Source organism: Nannizzia gypsea, genomic scaffold, assembly GCF_000150975.2.
Source record: "Nannizzia gypsea CBS 118893 supercont1.3 genomic scaffold, whole genome shotgun sequence".
Classification (NCBI taxonomy): Eukaryota; Fungi; Ascomycota; class Eurotiomycetes; order Onygenales; family Arthrodermataceae; genus Nannizzia; species Nannizzia gypsea.
The window spans coordinates 598290-616234 of NW_003345199.1; the positions used below are offsets into that span (position 1 = coordinate 598290).

Below are 17945 nucleotides of genomic sequence, written 5' to 3' on the forward strand. Positions count from 1 at the left end.
ATTCACTCCCTTTGATCGGACCCAAGGCCATATGAAAACTTCCAGTCTTCCACTTGACGGCCCTGATTACATTTTTTCAGTTCCTCGTACAAGCCACCATTTCTACTCCCATAATCCCAGGATTCCCAGCCAGCGCCCCAAACCCAGAATGATTTGAAGGCAAATTTATCCCTAAAGTCGCAACCTCCAAACGGTTCATTGGGAAGGGGGTTCCGGGCACTGACGGGGGTAATATGGTAGACGACATTTTCGCCAACTGTGACAGTCCCACCGCCGTTGTAGCCCCTAGGATTGCTAGGGCCATTGCCGCCACAGTTGTCTAAGATGCTGTTCATTTGATTGTTACACTCTTTTTCATTGAACGGGGTTTCCATGCCAGAAGGCCAGCCAATTGAGATGTCAACCTCGTCATTAGCCTATAGTAGTTTATTAGTATTTCAATAACTGCGGTACGCCATGCGTGTATGTAGGTTAAAACACTTGACTTACGCCATGGTTATAGTTCCGGGAAATGGATACAGTGCCATTGTCCTGAACACCTTGATTCACGGCATCGCTGCAAAACATCGTGATATTGTTTGCAAGTGTAGACTGTGACACGTATTTGTTCGAACCAAGACCGTTGCACTTCAGGGGCGGTCCCGATGGGATAGGCGCTGGAGCATCCTGATCCATGGCCATCCGTTCTTTGAGTTGCTTGATATAGCCACTTGGGTATTGCTCATCAGATGTCCATTCTAAATCATTCACGGTGGGAACATCGCCTTCTTCGGTAGTGCCGAAATCACCCTCGCCATGAGAAATCTTCTCAAAATCTTCCTCTAGCACTCCACATTCGGTGCCATTCGTAGTAACTGAGAGTCCACATCCACTATAAACTTTATCGTACTGGCCGTTAGCCTTCGGGTTCCAAGGATATCTGTCACATACACATAAGCACTTCAGTCTATTCGGTAGTCAATCAGGGACGCAAGGTGCCAACTTACCCGCCAATTTCTTTTTGTACATATTTCGAGAGAGCATATAGTGCAAAGTTATTGGCTATAACATTATTAGAGCAAGTGCATTATGGTCATGGAAAAGAGCCTTGGACGAACCATTTGTTGTAACATAGGATGCTGTACTATCGGCGACTGTCCGCGCGAGGATCTTGACGTTCTCAGGGCCATATGCGTCCACTAGCTTTTGCTTTTTGTCGCAGAGTTCCTTATTGTCCTTCTCTCTCTCACATACGGTTATCAACATCTTATGGTCGGTAATGTGGCGCTTATCATTCGGCAAATAGGTCAATCTATTGCTGTGCATCATCTCGTGCAATATAATATCGGCTATAAGTAGTCAGCTAAGTAGCAGACATACTCTTTTTGGTTCTCGAAGAGTTAGTTAACTAGTTATGGATATGAGAAATCTTACCTCGGTTGCGATAGTATCTTAGATCGAATTTTTGGAGTATGTCGTCGAGACCTTTATTCTTCTCTATCGCCTTGTCCAGACCGTCGTATGCAAAAAAGCTGTTGCAGATGACCAGATTCATTGTTGCAGATGGATCCTCGTAGTGCTGGTCACCGGAACCATCGAGACTCTTGCTGTTGCCGGTGTGAGCCCTTGTATTTGAATTTCCACGGCATTCTGCGTCTATATCTTGATTTTTGGGTCCGCAGTTGACATTGATCCGAACCTTCCAATCTTCTGGAGTGAGTGACCATCCCTGTCCAGAAGATTTCACATTATCAAAGATCGCTTGAATATTCTGTCTGTAGTCCTTTTTGTTCCGTTCGTCGTCTTCTGAAATGACGTTAGCATATTTATATAAATGATACGACCTGCATGAAAAGAAGACAAACTATTCAACAATTGCGGGGGCCCAAAGAATTCCCAAGCAGCCCAATCATCAAAGTCAATCTTTCCCACATTCTGTGCGAGTTTGACAGCGTCCTGCCATGCTGAAATGATATCTCTTTGCCTCTCGCCCGGGCATTCGGCATTGAACACCAAGTTCACGGAATTGATACTGGCTTCCTGACGAGGCCCCAATACCGGGGAGCCGGCCGTTTGCTCGAGCAGCAAAGCAGCAAGTAAAGGTAATAGGGCAGCCAACGGCCTCATTATTAATGAAAAATAGCAGTGTAACAGAATCAATCAGTAGTTAGGTGATAGATTTAATCAAAGGGTAGGAGGGTATGAGAAAATAGAGGCCCATTTAAGCCTTTATATCCCCATGGCCCATTGTCAACTCAACAGGGCGTATTTCCATTCTCCATTAATCCCGTGGGCTATTTTCATATCTGATGCAAAGCACCGGATTCGACTCCGTATTAACTGCAAATCCGTACATGGCAGTGTTCAAGTAAACGCTCGTTGATTAGCCCTTGCAGTGGTCAGCGCGCATGGATATTGCATGTACTAATCGCCCAGGTTAGCGAAAAACGGTTGATGTAGAGGATTGTAAGCATTGTGCTGCATCGACGCCGGCCGGTAGAGTGCTGGGGCTAAGTATAGACCATAGAGGGAACAGGCATCCAAAACGACTAGTTGTTGGATACGCCGCGCCCCAAAACCCAGCCCAACTGCTTAACCTGGGTATTATTATTCTGATATTTGCCTGGCATAACTAAAGATGCAAGGATTCACGCTCCCGTACATATAACAATTATCCAGCTATGAGGAAGCCAGTTAATGGGCGGACGGTTCATTGGAAATGTAGGCTGTAATCACTCTCACTAGCCAGGATCACCACCCGGTTAACTTGACACATATTTATCAGTCAGTTCGTAGGCTGCCATAAGTATAAGAAGGTCAATTATAGAATAATCACGCATTAAGATATTTATTTTTATCCCTGCTAGCAGTTAGTTAGCTAGTTAACTGGTCAATAGTTAACTAACCAGCATAGCCCGGAGCCGTCCAACTTTTACGTGTTGGATGTTTCAGGGACCAACAACAACGGGACAAAAAAGCTGTTCGGCGCCAGCCTGCATGGATGACTAATCCAACATTTATATCACTCCTGCGGCTCTTGCTAGCTTCATTGTTGTTATTATTATTATTAACTGCCTTGTTGGGCTGTTTTATGTGGTGTATCAACCCCCCATCGCCCATTATGTATTTTGATGAAAAAGATACACACCTTCAAAACCACTACCCCTATTTAAATCGGTTCTCCCTGCACAAAAGAAAGCCGCCATGACTTCTGCCATACCTCCTGCTCTGGGCGAGAGATCATCAGATGCTGCATCAAAAAGCAAAATGGCTACTACGGAGATACCTCACAGCGCCCGCGCACGACAAGGCCGCCCATACAAATATTATATCGTGTTCCTGGTTATCCTCATTTCTGCCCTCTACTATATCTACTGGGACAAACTACCCTGGCATCAACCATACACCTATTACCCAGCTGACGCCGACTGGAGCGGGGCGGACCCTGGCCTATTCATACCTAATGAGTATATTGACTTTGCAAAACCGTCGCCCAGATACGGAGAACCACCCTCGCCGCTATACCGTCACAGCATGGAGCAAAGTGGCTACGTCTCCTGCTGGCAGAACCACGGTGTATGGGTTAAACACCTCACGCCCGTGGAGATGGCCCATCTTGGAGTCGACCGCTTCCACGATTCTAAAGTATCAACAGACCAGGCCGAAGAGGATGCGTTTTGCGCGAAATTACGGCTTTACGGCGCAAGCTTCTGGGGCTTGAGTTTTTCATGGCCTGCGTACATCCTCTGGCCTAAGTTTGTTGACGCTGTTAAGCCATCTATAGGTATCAACCTTACTGTAGGCTTCCCGGAGAGTGGCGGCGTATGGTTTATTGATACCAGTGGTGGTTGGCGTGGGAGATTATTTGATGCCCAGGGTCTAGTCAACGCCTTAACGATGGAGGAAAGGTGCAATGTACTCAAGGACCTCGGAGCGAATTTTTGCGAAGATATTCATACATGTCCCGAGTTGGCGCCTCTACTAGTACCGATGGAGACATTATGATTAAGGGGGGAAGGTTGTTGGCTTTTGTCTTTTGATGAGCCTGGGTATATGTATATATATATATACCTTAAGCCGCAGCTCACAACATTATCTTGATAGATTCTCTCATACAGCCGTTCTCCTCTTTCGCTTCTTCAGACCGTCATCCCCTCGTCGCTAGGTATATCCAAGATATTTACATCTCCCTCCTAACAGTCTTCCTCCGCATCCCTTTTTCCTACCCTCTTCTTTAACTTCTCCTTTCTCTTATCCTTATAAATTTGATACCCTCAGTGCGGACGGCAAGCTCTGGTTATGTGTTACGCTGGGGCCCGTCTCGAGCTGCTCTAGTGAACCAGAATCCCCAAAACTGGCTCCGAGGTTAAAATGTACAGGTTGCATTCTGAACTGGATATCTTGAGGAGAATTGCGATGACCCTTTAGGAGGCGCATGTTAACCAGCCAATCTAAATTGCCTCCTAAGTCTCGTCTGCTATTGGTAAACCAAAACCAGTTTTAGCCTTAAGCTTATAGAATATTGATAACTAGTTTACCCCAATAATATCATCCCCCTAGCAAGCCGTAACTAAAAGCAACTCCGTGAAAGGCTTGAGGCCCGCACGCTCCCACCGGCTGTACAGACATGCGTCTCAGCGCTCCCTCAGGGCTCTCCTCGCACCAGATATTTGGCCGAGCGAGCTCAGTAACTAAGTTAAATAAACCGTGTATAGAAGCAGCAGACTGCTAACCTTTCACTAGAACTGCCGTAAGGAAATGGTGTGACTAGGGAAATGATTTGGGCTTCGTCTATCAGCTCTTCATCAGTGTCGTTCTCGATGCTATTGATACCGTCTGGTATATGTTAGCCTCTGTCCAAAATACACACAGGACTATACTCACAGATAGGGACCTTGGTTGTAAGCAGTAACATATCAAGTGCCTCAGCACTTGCTTTTTCCCCTACATCATCCTTTAGTGCTTCTTCCCACACATAGGTATCTAGGCATAGAATCACTGCTCTAGTGCCGCATTTCGCGTATATGCACTGGGTTTTTCCACATTTAGGAGAACGTCATGTTCTTCCTTGTCAGCTATTCTCGCAATGACTTGAGTAAGGCTCTTTGGAGTTGCTTTATCCTTGACTCTGGGTTGATGCACCCAATCGTGCATCGGAGCTTTGATCTTGAAATTTTCCAGAAACATGTCTAGAAATCCAGCCGACTCCATGTGCAGGTATCTAGCCATGTACGAAGCTGTAGGAGTTACTACACTCCAAGAGGCTACTCGGTAAACAGGGAAAGTCAAGCAGAAGACAGTCTCAGAGTTGGAGGGGTATCTATTTATGAGCGACTAGTATTATGCAGATAGTCTCCGGTAGGGGCTGGGTATATCACAGGGACTCTCAAATAGAAGTACTAGTAATAAGTGCTATTTTTGCAGAGTGGAGGCCAATATCATCGTGTGGCTGCAACTGAGAATATACTTGCATCCGTTGCAAAGAAGGGACCGGAATATGTGGTCTTTTGCTTTTGATTTTCATTAGGCAGCTTACTTATTTTTTCAGGGTTGCGATAACTAGTCAATCGTTGCGGACAGGTAAATCTTATAAAGCCGCTTGGTCATTGCCGTATGTGTAAGGGTTCAGGTCTGCAATCGGAGGTTCGGTGCATTAATTTGAATTATGGGTAGCAAATTTAACTGCCTTACGGTTTCGGTGAATGCGAGTACGCAGTCGCAGATGGCTGTGGCGGTAGATACTCTGCGGAGTGCAATTCGAGAATGATCTTTACCGGCTTCCCTATCGGAGCTTTGTTTAAGACTCATCTCCATCATATTCGAACTCTGGAATTGGGTCGTAATCGCCCTTCCAGTGCTCAGACTCAGGTACCTGATCAGGCATCACGTACCGAGCAGTTAGAGCAAATCGAAGTCGACTAGATGGTATAACAGAGTGCTATAGAAAAAGTAAGTATTAGTTCCAACATACACATACGCAGGAGTTAGAAGACTTACCTCGTAGTACTTCTGTAAATCTGGTCCATGCATCACAGCAAGGTCACCATGGTGAAGAGCCATTGTGCATAGCGGAGGTGCCTCTCTTCTTGATGTAGGTAGAGCTTGTCGAGCAGCCAGATACTCTTCTGATGTGATTTCTTTAGAGTTGAACTTCCGTGCAAATTCAGCTCTTGCTTCTTCATTTGCACAACCTGGCAAGACCGGGTCATGCTGTAGATAAACCTTGTCCTTGTTGTCTCTCTTGCGGAAGCCATTGTAGTACTCGTCCTTCATACGGATGAGCATGGTTGCCGGCCCTCCAAGTGAGATGGTTGCGATGGTTGGGCCAAGGGACGATTCGCCGTCATCATGGTACCCGATCGACATATCCTCGAAGTACCCAAGGGCAAGGAGCTCATTGGGTGTTTGGAAATCTTCGGCGTTCACTGTATGCTTCGTCGCCCATTTTAGACGTTCGAGAGCACTGGTAATAACAGGCGGAGCCGTGTTGAAAGGTCGAGAGTCTACGCTCACGATATATTTATACGGCATTCCCTATAGATATGGTATTAGATATGGGAGAAATAGTATTAGAAGTAGGGGAAGCTCACGTAGTTGACAGCGAAGTGAGAAGTCAGAGTTCCAGTGACTAGGTGGAGGATTATATAGTTAGTTTTGTGGACTAAGATCTCTGAAAAAGACGGGAGAAAAACGAGATTCATGATTTGTGACGGGGTATGTCTTATCCTCGTTTGCCTTATGTTGGTATACGGGAAGATACCGATATCAAGGGGCGGAAAGAGAAGAAAGAACGGAAAGGAGAAACTCACCGACACAAGGAGAGATAGGATATCGTCTGAGACCTAGATCTTCCTGCTGCATCTGGTTGAAGAGATCGTCAGGCCCGCCAGGACGGCTGTTCACAGTTCGGTTGGCTGCAAAATGGGTCACTATGCCGGCTCCCGGAAGAAGAAAGGTGTCTTTCCGGTAGTTTTTCATGTACTGCACTGTCGGCATTGTGCTGATATCCTTAGGAATAGTCGGTAGTCTGTGACCGGACGGGCTCATCTCCAGGTCAGGAAGTACAGATCGCAGCGAGACATGGTTCATTGGCGGGCTGTATTGAAATCCGCATCCAGATGTCGAGCACTCCCACCGCCTCCAATGTACTCTGGCAATGCATGCTCTACACTGCGGGCAGATGATTCCCTTCCATGCCATGCGTGTGCCAGTGACATCTGTTTGATCATTGGAGAATGTCGATAGGAGGTCTGGTATTAAGCTGCAAGGAGGTAGGACGACATTCTTTGGTTTCGACCTCTTTGTGAGAAATTCAGGAGCGAAAGTGAGCTCGGATGGCGGCAATGACCCTTCCATTTTCCAGAACTCAGTACACAACGGGTTAAGACACATCCAGCCTTCTGCAAAGACTTGTGTGGTTCCATTTGAGCAAGAGGAGCAGACTGGATTTTTTGCTGGAGTTACGGACTCGCGCTGTTCAAGAGGGAGAGGGTCAGGAGAGCCCTTGGGAGACCACCAGCTTTTCGCAGCAAGTTTGATCTTTTCGAAGCGCATCTGAGCACCCTTGAACTTTCCAACTTGCTCAAACCAGATATCTGTGATTCTGAAGAAGTCCAATACATTGAAATTGTACGGGACTTTGGTGCGGCAGTCCGTGTTTTTACCTCCTTTATTATTCATGTCAGAGGGTAGGGCACTCAAAAGGGGTAATGGGATTTAGACTCACCTAGTATGAGGCCGACAGGGATCTCAAACCTCATGGAGTTCAAGAGAGACCGAAGAATAGGACCATTCGGGTCGTGGTCTTTGGTCATGACCAGCTTCCCTTCCTTCGTCTTCTTGCATGAGCCGCCCCTATATACGAATTAGCGACCACTTTGCCTATGTGATGTAATAGAACATATAACTTACACTCTGGTGATGACAACCTCATCACCTATATATGATCTGTCACCGCAGTCCTCGTCAATGAGTACACCACGGCAGATATTGTCGAGGTAGTAGCAGCCCCCCTGGACAGAATGGAACCAGGGAAGAGCGTCTCCAAGAACAACTCGGTCCTCGGCCCACACCGGAGGTTGGCCGTGAGGTTCTAACAGTTCGTCTTTGAGCACTGGTACAACAGTTTCAGTATGGGCAGCCTGCGATGTGCAGCCATCTTTTTCAGTGGAGGAGCGGCTACTGGATCCAGATGTAGCCCATGAGAGTAACGTGTTGGCTGTAGCTACCAGTCAGTAAACATTCTGTCATTCCGTACAGCAAGATCTGGGTATTGAAGAGGATGGTTGTGGCTGCCGTGGTGGTGGTTGTGGTATTGAAAGAAGATGCGGGTGTTTTGATTTCACAAAAGGGGTAATAGTGTTTTTGTATAGCCGACAGGACACTGTGGCACGCGTGATATCGCTTGTTTTCATAGGGTGTATGAAAAGAAAGAGAAGAATAAGGAACTCAAGTGAGAAAAAGTGAGGACATGGAATGGTATAGCTTGAAATTTCTCTTTTGCCCAAATCATATGCTCTTCTGGTATCAATACATACAGTGGGTATATAGCCAATAGCCAATAGGTATAGATGGCATCCGTATAAGGGGCTTGTAACAAGGTAGATATAGCGGGAGATTATAGCCAAAAATAACAGTAAATACATGGCAATATGTGACATACCCTGAGATGACGCCTTCCTCTGGGAAGCCCTGGTCTTTCGAGTGACCCCAACACGACCAACGACCTTTAGTACGTCGTTCTTAGCTCCCGCCATGACGTCCAACGCAGCTTGACTGATGCCTGGTAAGAGAGAGATGTCTTTGAGGGCAGTGGATGCTAGGCACTGGGGAGAATAGAGGCAACACAAGCATAAAATGTCAAGCGGTTTTAATCAAGGTAGTCGATAAAGGAGGGTTATTGAACTGGTCGATTTCCTCTGGGGATATGAATGAAAAAGAAATTCCCCCGAGGGGGGAATAGCGACTTAAATAGAGCAGCCTGGTCGCCTCTTTGGCTTCATTCGAGGCAGGAAATATTCACTTGCTATCGCAAATACTGCCTTGGTAGTGGATCGTGAAGTTCACTTTCGGTATGAAAGAATCGAGCGTGACCCTTGAATATTAGGGACGATTCACAGATAGTGGCACGACCACCCCAAAGTTGAAGAATCACAAACGATTAACGGGTACCACCATAATAGAGCTCATTAGGCGTGCAATAATATTTATCTGATGTTGTAGCGTGATTGTAAATATTGAATAGAAAGTGCAAGTAAATTCAGCCTCGAGAACACAATGTCCCTATTCCAGTGTAACTGTCAGTTTCTAGCATAGTCAACATTGCTCAAAGTATTGACTCACCGTATGACTATGTTCCTTCAATAACTGTGACGGACGGTAGTGGGGGAGGAATAGATTAGCCCCGATGCTATCGGATGTGTAAACCTTTCCAAGGCGAAATATTGCGATAGCAGAATGTTGCTGTATATTTGCAGTGCACACAAATGCTGGTAGAGGTAGTGTATTTATATTGGACTCTGTCCAGCGACAGCTCCGTAGGTTTGTGGAAGACGTGAGCATCCATCCTCTTATGCCGTCATAGACAGCAAGGCAATTTTGCGAAATAGCGTAACCGAAAATTTGACTTTCTAAATGCGAAACGGAACCATGGTAGCTTCCCATGGAACGATGCTTATATCCCAAAAAGTCAATCATAAGCTGCTGGCAGGGAACGCAAGCTTCGGATGTGTTGGTATTACCGGTGTATCGTGGATATAGCATATTGAATGGCATTGACTTCCCGCAGCCCGCTTAAAGGAGAGACATATGAAGCGGGAGGTATAGTGGCCAGAGTATATATTCCATATAATTCAAACGATTTCTGGGTGTGCGGCTCTGGAGACCCAACCCGAGGCCGCTCACCATGGGGTATAGATATCAAAGTCGGGGTATGTATGAGATCGATAATCCTTTTTTGGAGCCATTTCAATAATCGATACCTAGCGGGCTAATGTCGTATAGTTTATTGGAAGATCATACTTGAATCCCATGCAACAAGCGCATCGATAAAGTTCCCACACTTCTAAAGCCGAAATTGATAGGGTTAATTGTTATTGGCGAGGATGGAAACCCGTACTTTTGCAAAGGCCGACGACTCCCAAGGTGGCTGTAAGTTATTACCACCGGGGCCAGTATGGTGTCCACTACCGGTGGTAATGTCAGGGAAATCCAGCCAGAGTAGGGATAAAGTAAGCTGTTGGCCATACTTCTGCTGCCTTTTGGTACTTTCACACCAGCCTCCCTATAGGTAAAAATAAGAAGATTAAAAGTCCATCATATAGTATTGTGTAGATGGGTGCTTCGTAGTAGCCATATAAATATTTGAGGCGTAAGATAGGGAGTATTTAGGGGAAGTGGAGGATAAGGATGAGGATGAGGATGAGGATGGAGATGGTGATGGGAAAGGAAGAGGAAGAGGAAGAATGAGAAGAAGGGAAACGAAGGCCCTTTTATAGACAGCTTCCCACGCCTCAGTGACTATAATTGGGCCTTTTCTACGGTGATTGAGGCATGGTAGGAAAAGGAATATGGAGATGAAGAGGGCCATGAGTGATTCCGTCTCATGTATTAACTGCTGGCACACATGGCTCTAGACAAAGCCCAACAGTGAAAGATGAGACGGACAGTGAAGACATGAGACGGAATCCATAGGTCTTTGCTGCTGGAGACAGTGACTCTGCTGCTTCTTTTCTTTGTAGGCAGTGAAAGACCGGGCAGTGAAAGGCTCCTTCATTGCTGATCCACGGCTCGATCACTGCCACCGGTCACCGTGGTATGGATATTGAATATCGATATCGTGGTTACATTGACCGTGAAGCCTTGCGGGTGAAGACTCGCTTCACCATTGAAGCTGAGTCTGCCATCCTGCCACCGTCACTGTCACTGTCAATGATGCAATAGACACTTACTATCCCGAAGTCACTGGCTGTCTCATGCTCTATCAAGCTGCATGCTCTTGACTGTCTCCTGTACTCCGTAGTTAGCGGTTGTTAGTTAGCTGTGATGCTCATAGATATCGACTTGGCCGCAAACCACCGCCAGCAAAGATGAAGATGAAGACAGCAACTCGGCCCATGACTGTCATTCATGTTTACCTTCGTCTTCTTCTTATTCTTCCTCTTCTTCTCCTTCATCATCATCGTCTTCATGTCTATCGTCGTCGTCTTTTTCTTCTTCATCGTCGGTTCCATGCTGACTAAGCAGCTGCAACCTCCAAGAGGAACAAAAAAGCGACGTCGAGATTCACCAAAAGCACCAAAAAAGTACCAAAAGCACCAAAAGACACCAACTTCAACGCGCTGTCGTCTCGTCTTTTCCGGCCGAAGCAGCGATGGTGTCCCTGGCCGCGGCTCAAACTCGATAGATCCCTCGCCGAAGCACGAAAACTTCCGCTCGTTACAACTCAGGCCGCCTCTTCTTTTTCCCGCGCGCAACAACGCATAGTTAGTTACTTAACTACCCCCCCGGCCCATAACTACACGACAAACGCCCATGTCCTGGCCGCCGGCTTGCTTCTCGAGATCGATCGCCTTGGACGGTGCAAGCGGGCAGGCCGAGTGAGACACGGAAGACAGAACAGAAGAAAATAGGAGAAGGGAAGCAGACGATGCCCGACCAGGAGAACCGCCCGCCTCGCGCCTATCCACCGTTGTCGGCCGCTGTGTCGCATGGCCCGTCTCAGCCTCATGTCCACCACGGCCAGCAAGGAATCGCTCCCCAAGCTCCCTCGCAGCAGCAGCAGCACGCCTCCCAGTACCCTACCGGCCCTCACCTTGCCGGCCAGAAACCGCCACACGCCCAGATGCAGCGGTCTCCCAGCTACCAGGCCGGGGACGACACCGGATACTTCGACTCCAGGGCTGCAGTCGGCGGAGGAGCGTCAGCATACCCGTACCACGACGGTCGCGGAGGAAGCGTCCACGGGTCTCACTCCAGCAACTTCGGCTCCAGGCACTCGCAGCACTCTGCCGTGAGCCAGACCTCTTCCCACGGCTCCTCCGCCATGTCGGGATACCAGCACCAGTACCAGGGCACCAGCACCCCGTCCCCAGGCCAGCAGCAGCCGTCATACAACCCCCAGCAGTTCTCGCAGCAGCAGCAGCAGCAACAGCCTCCTCCCACGCCGCAGCAGGCTAGCTACAATCCACAGGCCTTCTCGCAGTTTTCCAGCCAGCAGCCGCATCATCAGCCCTACATTCCTGCGGCGTACCAGTCATCTCCCTCTGTAGGATCATTTCAGTCATCGCCAGGTGTAAACTGGTCCGCGGGCACGCCGGTTCAGACTTCATACCCTTCAACCTCGCCATCCTTCTTCCCTCCGTCTCATGCTGTGCCTACTTCGCCGGGTCCCATGTCGGCTCGCCCGCTGGATAGTTACAATGACTATTCGCTTCCATACGGCAACCAAACAACTCACCACCATCCAACTTACCCTCCCATTGCGTCTCAGAGTGTTGCTGCCACCCCCGTATCTGCGCATCCTTCTTCATACTCGTCCTATAACTACCCTTCATCAGCCCACCCTCAATCGGCGGTTACATATGGCACCGAGGCTACAAACGATCGTATCCGGAGATACTCTTCCGCCAAAGCTCCGGCGCAAGCTGCTGAGTACCAATACACGCCAAATACGCCTGCTCATAGCACGGTTCAACATGACGCAGGGTATTGGGCTACCAAGCCGGCTTCCTATTCAGCAAGCCCCCCGCCCCCGCCTCCTCCCGCACATCATAACTCCCAGTCTTCTTCTCCTAGACGTACGGACACGCTCACCCGCCATCCACAGGCACGGCCACTTCCCGGACCACCACCTGAGTTCGAAGGGCGAAATGGCCGTGACCAGGTGGAGCCGAGCTATGATGATATTATCAAGGAGGTGGAGGCCGCCGTCATGGAAGGAAGGCCAGACACCACGCGCAGACACAGTTCACGGGCGAGACGGCCACTCCCACAACAGCCACCAATACAGGAGTCTGATGATAGTCCTTACCCGACTTCTGCGCTTTCGCCCGGCGTACAACTCTTCCCGGATGAAGTACAGACTCATACCAATGGAGGAAATATTAGCTCCACTGGGACAGGGCAATATGTTAATTACAATGCTTACAGCGACGACAGTGATGCAGAAGTAGCTGCTGGGCTGGAAGCTCTGCGAGTAGCCGATGAGGAAGAGGCTGCCATGCGCGCAAGACGAAATACGCATACATCTACTGCAAGCTCGTTTGGCTACCAGCACCAGGAGACACCACCACCGCCACTGCCCCAAAGCCAACACCGTGGAGAGTCGAGTAGTGATAGTGACTTTGCTCTCCACGATATTGGTCTCTATGGCGGCGGATATAGCGCTGACATGCACTATGGGGAGGATGCTCTGATGGAGGGAGCGAGAGCCAATTCCCAACGCGAAAGCAGGAACAGTACCTCCAATCAATATGATTACCCTAGTATCGACCAGGACTCCATACATCCCTTCCCCGAGATTGAACCCACCGCCAGGGTCGATGCCGTTGGTACAGGTGGGCTCTCCGAACCTTCAGCTTATCGTCGCATGAGCTTTGAAAATGGAGACGAAGCGGTTCTTAGAAGGCATTCGTCCGCCACGAGCTCTCTTAGCGATGCACCCGGAGAAGGAGAACCTCAGGACTTGTTCTTCCATCCAGGAATGAGCTCCAGGCCCCTGCCACCTCCCCCTGTCCCGATTGCCGCCCAAAATCTACTTCCTCATCTCATGCCTGCAGGTACTTATCGCTCTAGCGAGCATACCGGCCAAATACCATTGGACCACTACCATATGCCGGGTTATCCAACTTCTCCAAACACATATACTCATTCCAACTCTACTTCGGCTGTTCCTCGCTCAACATCACTATCAGACCATACAACCTCACATAAATCTGCAGATGCAATCATTCGGTCGAAGACGGATGCTGACAGGGCTAAATCAAAACAAGCTGCCTACGATTCCTCCATGTCAACCCCATCAGTCACCCTTGACCTTCCGGTTCTTCCTACTGGAAAGCGGAAGAAGTTCCACCCAGGTAAACTATCGAGCGAACAGTTCCGCAAGTGCTCAGAGCCATGGGCTATCAGTGCCATTGTGGCTTGGATAAGAGACCTTGCTGAAGATGAGACAGATCTAAAGGAGCATTCAATTGTTGAAGCAATAGTTGCTTTGTTCACCCACAAAGTCCCAACCATGAATACCGCAGACGCCGAGACTCTCAGTGACAGAGTCGTCAAGAGCATGTTTGCCGCAGGAGCATTGATCAAAGACGAAGAGTGGGTAAAATTTGGACCAGGCACATTGTCTGGTGTGTTATGGCAGATTACCGGTCAGGGATGTTATTCCTCCCGGTTGCATAACCAGGAATATGATATATTCGGACGATGTTACTCCCACCACTGCATGAGGACATTGAAGAAAATCAACTTGAAAATGGTAGAAGCGCAGAAAAAGGCCGAAGATTGGGCGACATTCTACAAAATTGGCAAAGAGGTCTTCTCCTCGCATTCTAAAAAGGAGATCGACCGTCAAAACAACCTTCACGAAATTGTCACAACCGAAGACTCGTATATTGCACAGCTCGATGTTCTGCGGACACTCTATAGGGATACCCTTGCCACAGCACAGCCATCCGTTATCAGCCCTAAGCGTCTGGATAGGTTCCTTAGGGACGTGTTTGGAAAAGTCGATGCAGTGAAGAGGGTGAATGAAGAATATCTACTAGCTCAGCTCAAGTACAGACAAAAGGAGCAGGGACCCTTCATCGTTGGCTTCAGTGACATTTTCCGAGAATGGATTCGAAAAGCTAAAGCTGCCTACATTGAATATGCGGCAACGTTTCCTAATGCCAATTACCTCGTACGGCGAGAAGCTGAATCAAACATGCTCTTCCGCTCGTTTTTGAACCAGGCGCGTGAGAACAGATTATCAAACAGGTTGAGCTGGGATACTTACTTGAAGGCTCCCATCACCCGTATCCAGCGTTATACACTGCTTCTCAGCACTGTTCATAAGAACATGGAAAAGGATTCAGAAGAGAAGGCCAATCTGCTACAGGCTATCGAGGAAATCAAACTTGTCGCCTTGGACTGTGACAACAAAGTTGGAGAAATGACGAAGAAGATGGATCTCAAGGAACTAGGAGCGAAACTACAGCTAAGACCAGAGATGAAGTCCATCGTCGAGCTCAACCTAGAACATCTTGGGCGCGAAATCATACATCAAGGCGACTTGCAACGACCAAGGACAAAGAGGTTCAACTGGGTCGATATCCGAGCTATCCTCTTTGACCATTACCTTGTCTTGGCCAAAATAGTGATTCACAGAGACGCAGCGGGCATAAAACATGAGACATTCGATGTTTCTAAGCTGCCTATTCCCATGGATCTCCTTACCCTGGTCAGTACCAACGATGACCCAGTCGTCAGGTCCGCAGTCAAGGGCATCGCACCAGCTAACCCGCGAGTCGGCGCCCCAGCCGGCCTCGCTCATGCTGCAACCGCGCCGCAACTGAATTCTCCTGCACCAGGTGCAGCTGGCAGATCAGTAACCACAACCGTCCTGGAAAACTCCAGAGATGAGAAGATTCTCTATCCTTTCAGAATCAAACATCTTGGAAAACGTGATGTTTACGTTCTTTACGCTCCAACCGCCCAGTCCCGGCAGGAATGGTGCGAGAAGATCTTCGAAGCAAAGACCAAACACGCTGCTGCTCTCTATGCTCAGAACGCAGAACCATTCAGACTGCGTGTCCTTTCAGACTCAGCCTTTGCTTACTCGGATCAGGCCGTTCCTACCAAGAGTGCTGTTATCAAGGGAACCCCTCTTGACAGAGCCATCAGAGACGTTGAGAAGAAGTATGAACGAAACCTATCTCGACCTTTGCCCGTTTGCAGAGCGGCCGTCAATTGTGCAACCGTATTCCAGCAGCCTCCTGGGAAAATGATGTGTGCCATAGGTACAGATTATGGCGTATATATCTCTGCATACGACGATCCTAGAGGATGGACAAAGGGAATTTCAATGCTGCGTGTCACGCAGATTTCTGTTTTTGAGGAATTCAATCTTTTCCTCTTGATTTCTGACAAGTCTTTGATCGGGTATCATTTGGACGCAATCTGTCCAGTCAATGGTGCTGTGCAGCCTGACTCGCAACGACGGGCACCTCAAAAGCTTTCTGGAAACCGGGAAGTAGGCTTCTTTGCTGCGGGCCGCATGAAGGATAGGGCGCTGGTATTCTACAAGAAGAGAGACGGCATTTCCTCTACTTTCAAGGTATGTTAACATGCACGACTACTTCTCTTATATTCTCACTAACCACCCCAGGTATTGGAACCTGTTCTTCAAAAATCATCTTCAAGCCGTTCTCGCTTCTTGTCCCGACGAGGCCAAACCGAGTTCTTCCGCGAGTATGATGAATTCTATATCCCAGCTGAGAGTTATGGAATCAACCTTTTCCATACATCTCTTGCTATATCTACATCCAGAGGCGTGGAAGTCCTCACCCTGGACAAGAAACAGCCCTGGTCTGTCCCCAATCTGAAATCTGAACAAGCCGACGTCCAATCCCACCTCACCAGCATCGCAAACAGAGTGAAAGATCTCCGCCCCCTCGGAATGTTCCGCCTCAGCGATAGTGAGTTCCTCGTTGCTTTCCAGGAATGCGCAGTATACGTCAATAAACACGGAGACGTCAGCCGTAGCGTGGTCATGGAATTTGTCGGCATCGCTCATGCAGCCTGTCTATGCGGAAAGTTCCTTCTCCTCTTTAACGAAGACTTTGTCGAAGTCCGCAATGCAATGAACGGTCGTCTTCGACAAGTCATTGCCGGGAGAAACGTTACACTATTAGACGATGGTGGTAACAACGGTGTTGGAGCCGACCACCATGCCAACGCGGTAGGCGGTTCGAATTTCAATGACACAGCCTCCACCCACACACGTAACGGTCTCGGAATCTCCACTGGATTTGGCGGTATTTCTCGCACAGTCAAGATCTGCATGCAGCATCCTGAACGTGAACGAAGCCAGATCGTACTGGAACTTTTGGAGAACGAAGGACAGAAAGATTAAATATACTGCTAATCTACTCCCCTTTCAGAGGCCTGACTTTTGCGCTGCCCCCCTTACGTCCGTCTCGATCATTCCATTTACCTTCTTATATGGGTCAGTTCTCACAACCCATGCCCCCTTTTATCACATTTCTCTGTCGATTTATTCGATTTTGGGCTCTTTTTTCTTTGCTGGCTATTCCATATATTCGTTTCAGCATCTCAACCAACGCCCTCCCCGGATATGCTATTATACGACCGCAAAATCACGACCTCATGATCCTAGACTCTTGTTTTCCACCTCCAGGGGTTGGTTGGCTTGGTTGATTGCAAGGCTTAATAATTAAAATTTTACGGATGATACCTATCAGCCTTAACTATTATTTAGTATTAGCCCATGTTTGGCTTTCTTGTCGAGTTATTTTTTGTTCATGTTTCTTGCATGGATATCTTCTTTTTGTTTAAATATCCTGCCGCCCCCATTTGGCTTCCATTTCTATTCTATTCGCTTCTTCAATTTAAGATACATTTCCACTTGCATTTCTCTTGGAACAGATGGTCCCTTTAATTTACCTTTTCAAGATCTTATGTGCTTGCTAACAATATCATACAACAGGCAACGGACATTTGGCTTGTGAGTTATAATACCAAAAGAAAGAGAGATATGAAGATTCTCCATTGACCGGTTCATTATTACGGCTTATACTCGGCTATTAAAGCCAGCTTGATAACGCAAGGATCTATCCCTCTACGCAGACAAAACATATATCGAGTATAGAGTGGATAGAGGAGGAACGAGGAACGGGAATGAAGACGAAAAGGATAGTATAAAAACAGTAATTGGAGAGCTAGATATATCACAATTCCATCTT

The 17945-nt window shown here is 48.0% G+C and overlaps 5 protein-coding genes across 5 annotated transcripts; 2 read left to right on the forward strand and 3 right to left on the reverse strand.

Annotated features, from left to right (window-relative positions):
* Window positions 1–2: 2 nt before the first annotated feature.
* Window positions 3–2106, reverse strand: MGYG_03655 (hypothetical protein; the record flags this gene model as incomplete). Its single annotated transcript, XM_003173430.1, has 6 exons — window positions 3–416; window positions 490–871; window positions 987–1041; window positions 1098–1328; window positions 1414–1785; window positions 1845–2106. The coding sequence occupies 6 exons, from the start codon at window positions 2104–2106 to the stop codon at window positions 3–5; spliced, it is 1716 nt and encodes a 571-aa protein (XP_003173478.1).
* A 1077-nt stretch (window positions 2107–3183) lies between these two features.
* MGYG_03656 (hypothetical protein) lies at window positions 3184–3984 on the forward strand (the record flags this gene model as incomplete). Its single annotated transcript, XM_003173431.1, has 1 exon — window positions 3184–3984. The coding sequence occupies one exon, from the start codon at window positions 3184–3186 to the stop codon at window positions 3982–3984; it is 801 nt and encodes a 266-aa protein (XP_003173479.1).
* Window positions 3985–4675: 691 nt separating this feature from the next.
* MGYG_03657 (hypothetical protein) lies at window positions 4676–5166 on the reverse strand (the record flags this gene model as incomplete). The annotated part of the gene is made up of 3 exons (XM_003173432.1): window positions 4676–4815; window positions 4864–4962; window positions 5010–5166. 3 exons carry the CDS (start codon window positions 5164–5166, stop codon window positions 4676–4678), a joined length of 396 nt encoding a protein of 131 aa, XP_003173480.1.
* Window positions 5167–5776: 610 nt separating this feature from the next.
* MGYG_03658 (hypothetical protein) lies at window positions 5777–8735 on the reverse strand (the record flags this gene model as incomplete). The annotated part of the gene is made up of 7 exons (XM_003173433.1): window positions 5777–5917; window positions 5977–6513; window positions 6570–6607; window positions 6789–7646; window positions 7706–7833; window positions 7891–8197; window positions 8642–8735. 7 exons carry the CDS (start codon window positions 8733–8735, stop codon window positions 5777–5779), a joined length of 2103 nt encoding a protein of 700 aa, XP_003173481.1.
* A 2891-nt stretch (window positions 8736–11626) lies between these two features.
* MGYG_03659 (Rho1 guanine nucleotide exchange factor 3) lies at window positions 11627–17095 on the forward strand (the record flags this gene model as incomplete). Its single annotated transcript, XM_003173434.1, has 2 exons — window positions 11627–16297; window positions 16349–17095. 2 exons carry the CDS (start codon window positions 11627–11629, stop codon window positions 17093–17095), a joined length of 5418 nt encoding a protein of 1805 aa, XP_003173482.1.
* Window positions 17096–17945: the final 850 nt, after the last annotated feature.